At 37.1% G+C, this 15,715-nt stretch overlaps 1 protein-coding gene across 2 annotated transcripts in view; it reads left to right on the forward strand.

Annotated features, from left to right (window-relative positions):
- The window catches only part of LOC121290108 (serine/threonine-protein phosphatase 4 regulatory subunit 3), a 57,817-nt gene that overhangs the window by 749 nt on the left and 41,353 nt on the right, over positions 1-15,715 (forward strand). The window contains exons 2-4 of one of the 2 annotated variants that reach the window (XM_041210294.1): positions 70-125; positions 478-576; positions 9,964-10,587. In XM_041210294.1, the coding sequence (XP_041066228.1) occupies positions 70-125; positions 478-576; positions 9,964-10,587 (779 nt within the window). The remainder of the gene's footprint in view (positions 1-69; positions 126-477; positions 577-9,963; positions 10,588-15,715) is intronic. The other variant, XM_041210302.1, reaches the window with a different exon arrangement.

Raw genomic sequence — 15,715 nt, forward strand, 5'->3', positions numbered from 1 at the left:
TTTACTGTAAAAGCGAATGTGTGCAAGGTATGTGAAAAAATGTTTATTCTTTGTGTTCCATTCTCTTAGGTTCGCTTTTATTGGAATCGAAAATCAATCCGAATACTGCGTACCAGAAGCAGCAAGTAAGCTATGTTCAATGTTGCACGCATTTAGAAAGGTTTTTTTTCGTATTTTTAAGCATAAAGGAGGATAGGATACATGGGAACCACCCCAGGAAACATTCATTTTGTAATTTAAAGTCACGTGCAGAGGTTATAGTAACAAATTAATTCAGCTATTTGCAGTTTTAGCTCTTTTAAATTGTACAGTAGTGGGTTCTAAGTGTGTCCAGTTTATTTAATTAAGAAAGTAAATGTAGAAATCAATAACTTCCAGATTACTCACTGCGTTTTGGTTTGAGTAATTAATGAAAAATTTGTTCATCTTCAAGGCATTTTAACTATCAGTTGTGACCTCTATCTTATCATAAAACAGGATACATTGATTGTTTGGTCAGAAGCAGACAATTACGATTTGGCGCTCAGTTTCCAAGAAAAGGCTGGATGTGATGAAATCTGGGAGAAGATTTGTCAGGTACTGTATGCTCTTGTTAAATTGATTGGTTAAATAGATACGTATTGTGCCATTTCTATTTATGCTTTCTTTGAGAGACAAATTGGAAGTTTGCACATAGCTTTTAGACAGGTGACAAGTGTGTTTTGGGTCCTTTTTAACCCAGTGTATAAAGAAACATTAAGGGAAATGTATTTGTTCTATGTCACCTTCTTTCGTTCATCCTCCTTTGCAAAAACTGCATTATTGGAAGATTGTTTTCCATTTGTGAGTAATCTGTTGCATAAGCAAATATGTTTCTGATCGATGTCCATGATTTAATGTGTGGATTGTATTTTGACATTGAGACTGTAATTGAAAGCAACTTGAAAGTTTATCACTAAATTTATCTGTTTTACTCCTATTTTTGATTCTGTTATTTTAAGAACTTGCAAACTTCAGAGATTTTCAGTGGCTCAGCTTATGTTCTTTTTTGGTTATTTCAGATTGATTCTATATTTATTTATATGGTTCTGCATATAATGGTGTAGTGATTATGTTATGAAGTAGTCCAGAATAATCCAGAGAACATAAACTGAAATTCCATGATGGCCGTTTTAGATTTTGAATTGTTGTTAAAATATGGCAAATAAAAGCTTGTATCAGTAAACTTGTTTTGGCTCATCTGACTTTATCCTGCACCAGTGTAGTGACCCAGCAAGTCACAAAGTTGTACCAAATCTTGAATGGCTGTGGATAGTTAATGAATGTCACCCTTGCCAGCAGCATCCACATCCTGAGAATGAGTTTTTAAAACGTCAAACATTGTCACCCTCAACAGTGACTACACTTCAAAAGTGCTTTGAGATGGCCAGTGGTTGTGAAAAGCACTATATAAATGCAAGGTTTTTTTGATGGTCAGTATGACACTTAGCATAATCTTGCTTGAAGATAATTGAAACGTTATTCTACTGGGTTATATACAGAATAATTTTGATTGCATGTGCTGTGTAGAGTTTAGTAAGGTTTTTTCATTATGCAGCAAAAATTTAAAAAAAAAATGAAGTGAGTTAATTGAACAGTTTGAATTTTGATTTTCATTGGAATTCGATTGGTTTGACAAAAAAAGCACTGAAAATTCCTTAGAGTTTTGTGCCAGAAAACTTTTAATTAAATATACTCATTTATCTCCCATAAAATTGGATATGGTAAGTTAGAGAGTATGCTCTCGGCTATTTCTGTTGTCAGCTCTCCAGTTTTTCTCTTCATTGCCATCTTCCTCAATGTTTTCAGGTGGATGGTGGTGGCTGACGTGAAGTAGGGAACCATTAATGGCTACAAAGTTACATTTCATGTGGGGTTTGCAGATAATGTGGCACTCAGCTCCCTTGCCATCCATTCCCTCGCCATCCACTCCCTCCACTTCTACTTCCTTCTGATCCACTCCTAGTCCTTCACCATTTGTCGATAACTTTTACTCTTAACCACTTCCTCACTCCTGACACTGCCCCACCACCTTCCCCTTCTATCTACTCATCTCCTGTATCCTCTCCACCCCTTGATGTCAACACATTGGTGGGGTGGTGGAATTCCGAGCATTTTGTGCAATTTTTGGGAACTTGATGGTTAGATTGTTCAGCAGGATAATGAATTTACATAGGTGGTTACCATTATTAAATGTATGCATAGGAATTCATAATGGGGGGAGGGGGGCAGAGTTAACAAATTCTGGGTTTCTAACCTCCCCATTTTATCCTATTCACACTAAGCTTTGTGCCCCCTTGTTGCTGACTGACCAGTGGAAAAAATCCACTTTCCTCATTCGGACTTTTAATTGCTGTTCCAGTGAATGCAGTTCAAGTTTTTCCAAGTTTCTCATTTGGTCAAGAACCCCCTCGCCTCTGGTTAAAGGCACTAATGCAACCAAACAGTATTATCTGGCAACTTAGTTTTTACTCTATTAAGATTGCCAGGTTATAGTTCAATTTTTCATTTGCACCACACCATTATAGAGGATAGCGAGAAGATTGACCCTATCCTCTGGGTAAACCATTTAACTGCTGCCTGTAGTGATCCTGCTGCTTAAAAGTTATGAATATTTTTTACCCAAGAAGAAATTAGCCCTAGCTCAATAGTAAATTTCACGAAGTTATACTTTATAATGCTACCAGATTCATTTGTGCCGTCAGTTTATTTTTAAAATTTCATTGTTTTGTACCTATATTTTAGTGACCACCTTCTATTCAAGCCATTTTTATAAAGGCCTCATGCTGAACATAAAATAGGATTATTCTAAATCAACCCTTCAGTCAAACTCAGCTGTTATTTGCTAAAACTGTTTTATGTCAGTCCTACTTTTTTAATATACTGATAGTGGTAATTAGAAATTCTCGCAAGGATCTTTTCTATCTGCCCTGTGCCTATTGATTCAGATAACTTGAAGAATGTTTTGTCTGACCACTTGTTTGTGTATTGGCACAGAAACCACAGTGTATACAGTAGTTATAAACAAAATGTTTTTAAAACCAAATAATTGAAGATTATTCAAAAACTTGGTTATGTCCCTAGCTGTTTTTAAGAATTTTAGCATGGGATATTTACTTGGCTCATTACCCATGTGTGCCATTGCTGGGCCCACGTCATCTCTAATCACACTTGCCCGACCTTATTGATATATTGTTTTCCAAGTGTTTTAATTCTTTCTTCAATGTTGTGTTTAATTCTACTTTAATAGCCATTAAATTTTCTAACCTAACCCCTTGTTAATGATTTGTTGACCACTTTGCTTCTTTTGAATACTTATTCCCCTTTTAACCTCTGTTCCAGTGAAAGTAGCTGTGCCTTTTTTTTAAGTTTCTCACCTAGGCAATATCCTCTAATCTTGGTGTAATCCTAGTAAATCTACATTCAAACCTACCTCTTTCCATTACTGTAGTGCTCCTTCAGTAATAAGGATCCAAAACTCTATAGCATTCCAATTGTGGCTTGTCTGCTGTCTTGTACAGATTCACTGCTATCAATACTGTTATCTTCAATGCTCCATGTGCAAAACTAGTAGATTGTGTCCCTATTATGGCCTTTTTGTTCTGCAACCTTGCTTTCAACATCTGTCTGTCTAGCCACATATCACATTGTTCTTGCATTCAATTGAGAATTTTACCATTTAGGATACATACTTTTTACATGTACTAATTCACTTTTTATCTGCAGTCAGATTTGCCACTTGGCAATTTGGTTAACCTAATATATTAAAAGATTAACAATAGATTTTATAATAATTCAAAGTTTTCTGTATGTTGAAGGTACTGATGTAATGTGTGGTTCCATGGTTGCTGACTTATTTGAGTAATGTACTGGAAATTACATGCATTGACATAGGTTGGGGAGGAGGTGAAATAACAATGTAAACTAACTCCTATCACTTTTTTAAAAAAAAAAATCTGCTGATTGAGTATTAGTATTTTTCACTTGGGAATATCGTACTTTTTGAGACGGTAGGAAATTAAAATTTTGAGGTGTACCGTGTGGGTAACAGTGGTTGACCTTGATGGTATATTGCAAGTCTGATAGCTAAATATAACAATGGTAGTTTCATTAAGGGATGCACATTATGTCGTAAATGATCTTAAAAGTTTGAATAGATTATAATCAGAGTGCTTCAATGAAGTATCCTCTGAATCGATGTTGGGATCTGTTGTACTTGTGCAGCGGTATATATTTATGTTTGTTTTAAGCAATCTTCTCAAAGAGGAAGACGACCAGTCATACCTGTGGTATTGTGACCTCGAAATAACCTGGTGGTTTTTAAAGTAAGAATTATGAAGTTGCCTGTCTACAATTTCTCTACAATTATAGACTTGCTAACAAAGTTGAAGCCCATGGAATAAAAGAGAAAATGGCAGCATGGATATTAATCTGGCTGAGCACAGCAAACGCTACAGTAGTGGTGAATGGTGGGGTTTTTTTTCCAAACTGGAGGAAGGTATACAGTGGGGTTTGCAAAGGGTCGGTGCTTAGGACCACTGCTTTTCTTGATATATTTTAATGACCGTAGGCTGGGTGCACAGTGCACAATTTCAAAATTTGCGGAAGATGCAAAACTAGGAGATATTATGGATTATGTAGAGGATAGAAGAGGGCATGGTCAGGCTGATGGAATTTAATGCAGAGAAGTGTGATGTGGTATAATTTCGAAGTCCAAGCGAGGAGCGGCAATATAAAATAAAGGATACAATTCTAAAAGGGGTGCGGGAACAGCGAACTGAGGATATAGGTGCACAAATCATGGATAGCAGGGCAAGTGGGTCCTGGGCTTTAAAAATAGAGGCATAAAGTACAAAGCAAGGAGTTTTTTTATATAACTGGCTCAACCTCAACTGAAGCATTATGTCCAATTCTGGGCACTGCACTTCAGGAAGGATGTGAAGGCTTTAGAGAGGGTGCACAGAAGACTAGAGTGGTTGCAGGGATGAGGGCTTGAGTTATGTTGGTAAATTGCAGAAACTGCGGTTATCCTTGAGGAAGAGAAGGTTATGAAGAGATTTAAGAGGTGCTTAACATCATGAGGGGTCAGACAGAAAAGATGAGATATACTGTTCCCATTAATGAAAGGGTTGAAAACAGAGGACACCGATTTTTAAGGTGACCGGCAAAAGAACGAAAGGCAACATGAAAACTTTTATGCGACGAATGGTCAAGATCTAGAATGTACTGCCTGAGAGCGTGGTGAAAGCAGATTCAATTGTGGTTTTCAAAAAGGAATTGGATAAGCACCTGAAGAGAAATTTGCAGATCTAAGGGGGAGTGGGACTAGTTGAATTGTTCTTGTAAAGAGCTGGCATGGGAACGATGAGTTGAATAGCCGATTCCTTTGCTGTAACGATTCAATGATTCTGACCACCTCCAAGTTAGGGGAGTTGGAAGATATGTGGTAAATGCAGTTCAATGTATAGATTACCGTGAGGAGTAAGCTTTGGGGGCTGAGGACAGCAATATATTTTGAATAGTAACATTCTTAATGGAGCAGTAGCACAACTGAATCTTTAAAAGGAGATTGTAGGTACAAAAGGGCATATGGCACTCTGGTTTACAAATGCAATAGATACTGCAATAGAAGAGTATTAGAGATTTATATATAAACAGCTTTACAAAGCTAATATTGGATGTGTGAAATAAGAAAATGGTGCCTATGGTTTGAGGATAAGTGGTGAAGAATTTCCTCTTGGCAGCGTACAAAGGAACATAAACCTGAAGTATGGAGGAGACTAGAAGGAATTTATTTACTCATAATTATTGGGATATGCAGCGCTTTAGAGTTTCTATTGAAGTGAAGTTGATGGCAACATTTTAAGCGAGAAATAAATATTTGAGAAAAAGTAAATGTATTGAAGACTACTGGGAAAGAGAAGAGAAGTAGGTTTAAAGTAGGTAGTTCTGATGCTTTCCAACTAACTTCAACATAATGAATATATACTTTAACATTCAATGATACTTTGTCTGCCAAGTTTACTGTCATAGCTAGTAATAAAATGTTGCTGTTGTAAGGACTAAAACATGAATGTTGTATTGCTTTTGTGGGTAAGATTTATTTTCTAAAAAGATGGTCATTTAAGAAAGATAAATTGGAATCCCAAGTGTTGAAATGAATGGTTTGCATGCCAGTAGCTATTACTTGGGTTTGGTGGTGGTTTGGTTGGTTGGTTGGTTGCGGTGGGGGGGGGGGTTGTCAAAAAAGGAATGAGCAGAATGGTAAAACGGCACCATATCATGTAATAGCCAAATTCTTATAGCAAGAATTTGGTTATAAGAATTCGGTTGCAAGATTTACTCCTGCAACTGTTTGTATTCAGAAAAAGTCTCGAGAGATTTTCCAGTATCTAGGATCAGTCTGGGGGTGGGCCACAATTATTTGGACAGATTATGGTTGTAGGTTCATCAAGATCAGAGGCAATTTTTGCAAACAATGTCAAGAGGAAAGGGGAAAATACACCCATGGCATCGCTTGAGACAGAGCATACTTTCTGTACGTGGAGATAGAGAGAATAAATAGAAGAAATTCCTTAACAAAAACAGAATTACCTGGAAAAACTCAGCAGGTCTGGCAACATCTGCGAAGAAGAAAAGAGTTGACGTTTCGAGTCCTCATGACACTTCAACAGAACTAGGTGAATCCAAGGAAGGGGTGAAAAGAAATTCCTTGCCTCACAAAGCAAATGCAACATTCTCGGGGTCATCACAGAAAGCTTCTAGACGTAGCTTATTTCCTTCTTTACAGGGAGTGGTGCAAAAAATGGATCACCTTATTTTAAAATAAAGGTTGCTGGTATTTGCTTGGTGTTAATAAAACGAGCTGTGGGATATACTTCTACGGTTGTATGCATTATACCCATAAAGTCATGTCCAGTGAATGTATTTAATGTTTCTAAGCAACAGATTTTTGCATTAGAGTTCACTTTACAAGCAACAGCTATTTATTATATACCTGTAATCTCTTTATATCTCAAATTTTTGAAGCAATTCTGCCATTTATTTAAGGTTTTGTCCTATTGATAGCTCGCAATAAATGGTGCTGTTTACAATCTTGTAGATTAAGCTTCATTGTCCCAAAACGTAACTCAAAATTGAGAATTTTGATTACTTTACAAAGTCTGTTTTGTTCGCTCCGTATATTCAACATTTGTATGTAATACTTAAGTGAGGTGATTAATATCAAACGTGTTGCGAAGGGCAATGCAATATCTTTAACTCAGCCATTTATTTAAATAGCTGAATGCTGTGATATGAAGATGGTAGAATTTATGTTCTGATAAAATGAAATCGGAAGCCACCGCCATTGTACCCAATCTTGTGAAGAAGATTGAAATTACTAGAAGTACAGCAATTCACCAAGTGAGGGCAGTGTTGGTTCCAATTTGAAATAGGCCATGTTCATCCCTAGTTGCTAGTGTCATTGAGGTTTATGTGGGGTCTTGTCCACTAAGTCTATGTTTCAGTTGTTAACAGTTGTAATGATATTTCCATGATATTGCCTTGTATAAAAAACATCTGGAAGTCATTTTTTCAAATTGATTGCCTGCAAGGGTCTGTGGATTCAACATTTCCCACACACAGGCACTGGTCTCCAACAAATTGCTGTAGAAAGATACGTGGAAACTATGTTTCCCTGCAAGGAGATAGTGAAAAGCCATCCTCTCTTTAACTCTGAGATGTTTTATTTTGCTGCTTGTAGGACCTTGTTTTATGCAAATTGGTTGCTATGCTTTCTATATTACAATAATGACTATATTTCAGAAATTTGTTACAATGCACGTGTGCTGAAATTCTGATTGGCACTGTATAAAAGTGAGCGCTTTCATTCTATTTTTAGGTCCATATGATTTACTCCAGGAGCATAACTAGCTAACCCTTTCTAGTTGTATGTGATTTGAGAGAGAGCTTGAAAGGGAGAAACACTTTTTTATTTAAGCTTGGAGCTGTGTAAAAGTTGTCAACTTATTTTTCTGAAGCTACTTAATGTCATTCTTTTGAAGTGAACTTAAATTTTTTAGTTTCTGATAAACTTCTCTCATTGATGTCTGGTTAAATTGTTGTAGTTTTTAAGATGGTTATCAGTCCAATCAGAATCAATAAGCAACTCTTATGGCAGGAAGGATAAGCAGATGACTCAGCACAAGGCCTTTAAGTGCACATTTATGGTTGATAGGAGAAGGACAAGAATGGTTGGGGTGATCTATTCTGTCTTCACAGGAAAATACCAGGCTTTCACATTCGTCAACTGTGATCCAGCTGATTTTAGTTATTTGTCAAATTAGTATTTAGGTTGGTGCCCAAAATTACTATCACTCTGGGACATTGTGTTTGAGCTCCATGTGTAGCATCAGTTTTTATTTTTATTGCTGTTTATGTTTTGGCCCTGCTCTAACAGGACTGGTGCCATTAATATTGTTAATTAATTCTTCCATCCTCCTTTCATTCATGTCAAGATATCTAAAAGGGCTCTCTACAAATCAGAATTGAAGAATTAGAACCATATTGTCTCTGTTGTCTAAAAGCTCAATGACTGCTCTTCTGGACGTTTTATTTACTACAGCCTAATTTTGCCACACAATGATGTCTCCAGATTCTCTTTTTGGTCCCCGATGACCCCAGTAATTACTGAGCTTTTGTGAACTGTTTGTTTCTAAAGTGGTCAAAAATAACAGTGTGTGTTCACTTGGCATTCTTTTCATTACCTACCACAATGTTCTGCTTGTGGTATAAATCTAAAAAATGTTTTATCTGAAATCAACTTAAGATCTATGTCTGTTTACAAATATTCAAAACATTCAGTTTGGGAAATATTTTTAAAGTGTGTACACGTGCACAAACCCCCTCCCCATAGCACTGATAAATGGGTATGATCACATTGTTTGTTATGCCATGTGTTAGTGCCCCAGTGCACCTCTGCATCCCTGTTCTACCAGTTCTTTTCTCACCGCAAGTATTCAGTTTAGGATTTAAAGCTTAATATAGATGTAATTTTAGTCTATCAAGAAACTCAATTTTGATAGGAATGGCTTTGATTAGTTTGAAGTTCGCCTGTTAGTTAAATTGAAACTGTTAATTACATGTATATGAGGTCACATCAATGCTGAGTATTGAAGCAGTAATGGATAGTGCTATGCAATAGAGCATATAGGACCCAATCCTCCAATTCTGGTTGGCTTTTGATCTGTGCAAGTCATGTTGGCCTTGTTACACTTCCATGAGCTTCATGAGCATTGCATAATAGTAACCTGAATTTCTTAGTGATTGGCTGAAAGGGACTTTACAGAAGATTTTGGAGTTGATCACTTCTGAGCATTAGAGGTAAGACTGTGCAAACTTGGTTGAGGGAGAATGGGGGGGGTGGCGTTGGGGGGGGGGGCAACAAGACTATATAAAAACACTTGCATAGTGTCGATTTTTTGTACTTATTTCTGCTGTCACATTTTTGGTCACAGCTTAGCCACATTTTGCTATTGTAAACTGTTATGTCAGCTGTCATGGTGTTGCATGTCAGCCACTCAAGCCAGTCAGATTTTCTAGACCACATTTCTGAAGTGTCTCAATTCTGTTACCAAGCTTGTAATCATTGATCATGGACAACACCGGCAGGAATTTATTGGTTGTTTTAAATAAATGCATAGGATAGTTAGCTTTTGTCACCTGGTTAATATATAGCATCTGAAATTGTGCATAGCTGCTATTTTTGCATTTGAGAAATTGCTTCCCATATTTAAAGAAAAAACTAAATGCTAAATATATAACAGTCCATGCACAATGAGGACTAATTGTTTCTAGACATTCTTTCCAACAGGTTTGCAATGAGCAGTAGATAAAAAATGTATTTAACTTGCAGGTTGCAGTAGCAGAATAAGTTTCAAATGAACCCTTTATTGGCATTTGCAGGTGCAGGGACGAGACCCGTCACTAGATATCACTCAGGACATCATTGATGAGTCTGAAGAGGAGCGATTTGAAGAAATGCCTGAAACTACTCATACAGTTGATCTTCCACCATGTGAACTAAACAAACTGGAAGAGATTGCCGACTTGGTAACCTCAGTTCTCTCCTCTCCTATCCGCAGAGAGAAGTTAGCACTGGCTTTGGAAAATGAGGGCTACATTAAAAAACTGTTGCAGCTATTCCAAGTTTGTGAGGACCTGGAGAACACAGAAGGTCTACATCACTTGTATGAAATTATTAGAGGCATTTTGTTCCTCAATAAAGCAGCACTGTTTGAGGTGATGTTTTCAGATGAGTGCATTATGGACGTGGTGGGGTGTTTGGAGTATGATCCTTCCTTACCTCATCCCAGAAAGCACAGAGAATTTTTGACCAAAACAGCCAAATTTAAAGAGGTTATACCTATCACAGACACTGAACTGAAGCAAAAAATTCACCAAACATACCGGGTGCAATATATCCAGGATATCATTTTACCCACCCCGTCTGTATTTGAGGAGAACTTTTTATCCACACTAACATCATTTATATTCTTCAACAAAGTGGAGATTGTTAGTATGTTGCAGGTGAGTTATTTTGTAAAGATATTAACATTAATTTGATTTTACAGAATTAGTTGTTAGAAACTTTATGGTTAGATTGGACCTTGCACTCGGATTCAGTCTGAGAATTTTGGGTTCCCTCTTATGTAAAGAAAGATTTACACTTTGACAGGTGATCATACAATATAATAGGAACTTTATTTTTGCTGTTCTTATGCTCTTTGAGTGATTAATGCCTTACCCCCAGTTGAGATCAGTTTATATTAGTTTTCCCCTGCCAACTATGATTATAGCCTTTTCAAGCAACATTACTGATTGCTCGGATCATGTTAAACTTGGGAGAGAGGGGTCGTGGAGGTTGTTGTGCTCTGGACCTGCATATGAAAAATTGATCCTGTCCAAATGTATTTGACTGAAGGATTTACAATGGAGAATAGTAACTTTTGTTCCAGTAGCCTGACTTAACGTGGATTTGCATTGCACCCTGCTGGGGGGAGACCAGAAGCTGCAGTTTGGGTTTCAGCTTGCATCGTTGAAGGGTGGAAGTAGCTGAAACATTAAAACTTTCCTTTCTTTTTACAGATGCTGACTGACCTGTGTAATTTTTGATTTTCTTTGGATTTTTATTTCAGATTTCCAGCATTTGCTATTTTCCCTTTTTGTTTCATTGCTTTACATTGCCTGGATGAAACATGAATTTTCTTTTCCAGGAGCAAATTTACTTGTGGCTGCATGACTTCTCCATATGGTTAAATCATAAGTTCGTTTAATGCTCATGCCAATGTCTGACCTATCCAAATGTTTAAATTGATTTTCAGGTATGTTTACAAGAGTGTAGGTGGTTGAAAGAACCTTCAACCACTTATAAACATGTTTTGATTCGATTTACACTATATGCAATCATATGAAAATGATGAGGTTCTCTCTTCCCACTGTGTTGGAGGGGGTGGGGTCATTTCCATTTTGACGCAGATACTGTTTGGACCCTGATTCTGTATTTACACTGCAGATTTAGTGTTGATGAAAAAGCAGCAACTGATGGTGTAGTTTCGTGAGGATGAGCAGACAGGAGTTGGTGGAAGTCCGGATATAGGCAACTGCATTTTGGAGAAGTTTTGCAAAGAATGTGAGGACAAGAAGGGAATTAGAGTAATCAAGCCTACGGTGATGAGCATGTAACTAACAGTTTCACCGGTGGAGGAAAACATTTCTTAATCTAAGTTCATAGTCAAAGAGTGAGAGTGGAACCAATAGCAAGAGAGCAGAGTTGATGTTGGGGGTTTAAACAATGGCTTTGTTCTTCCTGATCAGGCAGAGCCGAGTCACAGTTTTCCATAACTTGGTGTTGGACAGATTACCTGAATATAGAGATAAAAACAAAAAACTGCGGATGCTGGAAATCCAAAACAAAAACAGAATTACCTGGAAAAACTCAGCAGGTCTGGCAGCATCGGCGGAGAAGAAAAAAGTTGACGTTTCGAGTCCTCATGACCCATGAGGACTCGAAACGTCAATTCTTTTCTTCTACGCCGATGCTGCCAGACCTGTTGAGTTTTTCCAGGTAATTCTGTTTTTGTTACCTGAATATAGAGGTTGTTGCAGGATCAAGGTGATGGTGAGAGAAATTAGAGGCATTGTCAGCATACATATATGGAGCATCATAGATCCATTCCACAATAAACAGGCTGAACCAGATCATGTGAAATGCTGGTATTCTCTTAAGCTTGTGCTTTAATGCCGTGCCTCATTTCCTACCCATCAAAGGACACCTGTTTATCACCTGCACACTAATGCCTGCCTCCATCACTACCACATCTCCATTGTCACTGAAACCTTTTATTTTTATATTTGTCACTTCCAGGCTTGCTCATCCTGCTGTTCTACACTGACAGGCTGCTTGGGCCGCTTGAACGTATGAAATGATGTTGTTGGCTGTGATGGTAAATTTTTGAAATGTATTAATTTCCTAGGGCCAGCTCTGGAGTAGCTGTAAGGCCAGTCAGAAGTCTCAATCTTTCTGCTCACAGTGGGGCTACTTTGAATATATGGTGCCTTAGAGAAAGCCTATTCAGTTATATTTTGATTTTTGAAATAAAAAAGGTTGAATGGTTGTGGCAGTGATAGGAACAATTTGAGGTGATTGCTTAAAAGTATCTGACAAGAACTAATTACACATTTTGAATGGTATTTACTCAAGTGTGATTTTTCTTTCCCCACACCATTGCTAAGCTTGTTGACAATACTGTAAGGAACATATTACTAACAACTGAGAATTGACTAAGTCAGTTCAAACATGAATTTTTTGTTTGCTATTATTGAATTATAGTTTTAAATAAAATGCTAATTATTTTAGCATCATATGGTTTTTAAACAGTGGAATTATCAAAACTGTAATTCTTGGAAATGCATCTGTGTTTGTCTAAAGAAGGCTTGTAAGTGATGTTTATTATGCCCAGTTCTTACCAAAGGAGTAATACAGTCATTTTTTTTAAAAATAGTGTAAAATGGATTTTCCTTGTAACCCATAAATTGTTAGAGGACTATTGGATAACTTCCATCCTCTCACATGATATGTTGTACAATTAGGAATGAGATAGGATAATGTAAGACATTTTTATCTCCTGGAAGATGATTATTAGGATTGAAGCTCTATAAATGTCTCTTTCTGAATAGTAAAGTGGATTAGTTCAGAAGAAAAATTACAGCAATTGGTATCATAAAGTAGATCCTCTAAGTTTTAGATCCTGCAACCTGCATGTAGAGAAGATGTGCTTATCACTTACTTGCATTGCATGATATTGCCATTGAAAGTGAACTTCTGCATTTGTCAATATTAAGCATAGGTCATTCTATTTTAGACCACACTCTTTAACACTTCAGAGTTATGCGTCATGATCCATTGCAATATCTGCATTTTGTGTTTATGTATTAGTGAAAGATAACTGCATGAAGAATCTGATTGAAGGAGTTGTTGAGCTGAATTCAATCAAGTCATTAATTAAACATATTTCAGTTACTGTAATCAGCTAATAAAGGTGTGTTTAGGGCAAATTAGGAGTCAGCCTCAAGTTTTTCCGCTCAAATATATGTTTGGGTTATACTCTTCTCCTAAGTTGGTGCATGGGGTCAAGCAGGCGATACAGCCATGTTGCCAAGATGTGTGGGAGTTTAAGACGTACCCACACATTTCAAAAATAGTGGCCACTTACACCAACAACAACAGGTTCTGATTTTATACTCTGCACCTAAGTCAGCCTGTTTCTGGAAGGATTTTTTCAAGGGTTGACTTGCATGCTGCAATCTGTGTTAGCTATTAGTTCAGCTGCTTGTTGTTGGACTCAGCTACCCCAAAGCGCTCTCTTTCTCCCCCATTCTTCAGTCCAACTTAGTAACTACAACTGGACTTCTCTCAGCCTTATATCATTAGCACTCAATATCTCAATAAACATGGAAACCAAATAAATGAATAAATAGCTAAAATTATTCGCTTTTTGAAATAATTAGCAGTGGCAAATTTGACGTTTTTCTTTGGCTATAGATCACTGAAAATTAATTGTTGATTGTCTTCCATAGTTTCTTGTCAGCTTGTCTATATAATGTTGAAGTATTAATATTTGCCTAATTATGTGCATAGTTTTTAGATTTGAAGTTTGCAGCCTGCAGCTATGAATATAGCTGTCTTGAACTTTATTTTTCACCTTTTGGAAAAAGCATTGTGTGGCTGAAGCTGCATATCTGAGATTTCATTTTTTTAAAGGTACTTTACTTGAGTGTTGCTTGGCTGTTATGAAGGGTTTTTAGTAACTTAAATGGAAACCCATATAAATTGGCTATGGTTAACTACAGTTACTTTTTAAAAATGTTTGTGAAAGGCAGCCAAGCAGCAAACGATGGAACATTTTCCCTGCCCAGTGTTGCACAATGCCTGCTGTGCCATTTTTATGGTACAAGTGCATCCAAATTTGATTCTTCCTTGGCTTTGAATTTCTTACAAAAATACATGAAGATATATAGGGAAAAGCTCTTAACACACCTTAATAAATTACCTCACTAATGACCAATCGACCTAGAAACAGAGTTAGGAGCAGTCTGTGAAATATGAGCACAAGAACTGTGTTTGCACAGCATTAAAGCATATTGGCTCAAATGTAAGGTTTGTTAGACTATATTAGTACATAATGTGTTGTCACAATGCTTCATTTGTTTTATCCAGAAGATGAAGGAAAAACTTATTTAGAATAGCTTTCAAATCCTCAATTTCCCAAAGTGCTCCACAACCAATTCATTACTTTGTGAATGTATGAAGCATAGCCACCAGTTTTGTAGGTTTCATAAACAGATGAAATGAATGACCAGCTAGTTTGTTTTGTGCAATTGGGGTTAAGAGGTGAATGTTTGAGACAGTGGGAAGCTTCCCTGCTCTGGAATGTTTCATGCCTACCTGATTGGCCTAAATATTGTGCTCAAATCATAGAGTGGCACTTGAACCCACAACCTTTTGATTAAAGTGAGAGTACTTCTAAATTGAACTAGACTGAACCAAACTGGCATTCTAATTTCTTACCTAACACCAAAAGTGCCAAGGTGGTGAAATGTTCAGTTTTCCTTTTCAAAATTGTGCTTGAAATTGTCCATGAACCACAAACTTATCTACTTATTCACTTGCTACAATTTGGTTTGAACTTTTCTAAGTTTATGGAAATTAAATTGGAATGGGAGGAAAGCTTTTCCCTTGCAAAATGATTGCACTTTTCCCCTCTTCCCTACTCTCACTTTTCATCCGTATTCTTTGGGTAATTTTTCATTGAACTCCTGCTACAATTGGCGCCTGCAGTCAGTACAATCAGTAGAGAGTAATCCATACAAAAGCAAAAAATTGCAGATACTGGGATTCTGAGAAAATGCTGGAAATACTTAGCAGGTAAGGCTGCATCTGTGGAGAGAAAAAACAGTTAACATTTCAGGTTGATGACCTTTCATCAGAGCATAGTCCATTCCTGTTTGAGCACAGTGCGGGGAGTGGGGTGAGAGACGGTGGGGGGGGAGTGTCACATATAATGTGACCAATCTTAATTATTCATATTCATCTGTTTGGAAAAAATGAAGGTGGAGTTGTGAAGTACATCCCTGAGATCTGCATTACAACAGTGAC

Source organism: Carcharodon carcharias, chromosome 2 (genome assembly GCF_017639515.1).
Source record: "Carcharodon carcharias isolate sCarCar2 chromosome 2, sCarCar2.pri, whole genome shotgun sequence".
Classification (NCBI taxonomy): domain Eukaryota; kingdom Metazoa; phylum Chordata; class Chondrichthyes; order Lamniformes; family Lamnidae; genus Carcharodon; species Carcharodon carcharias.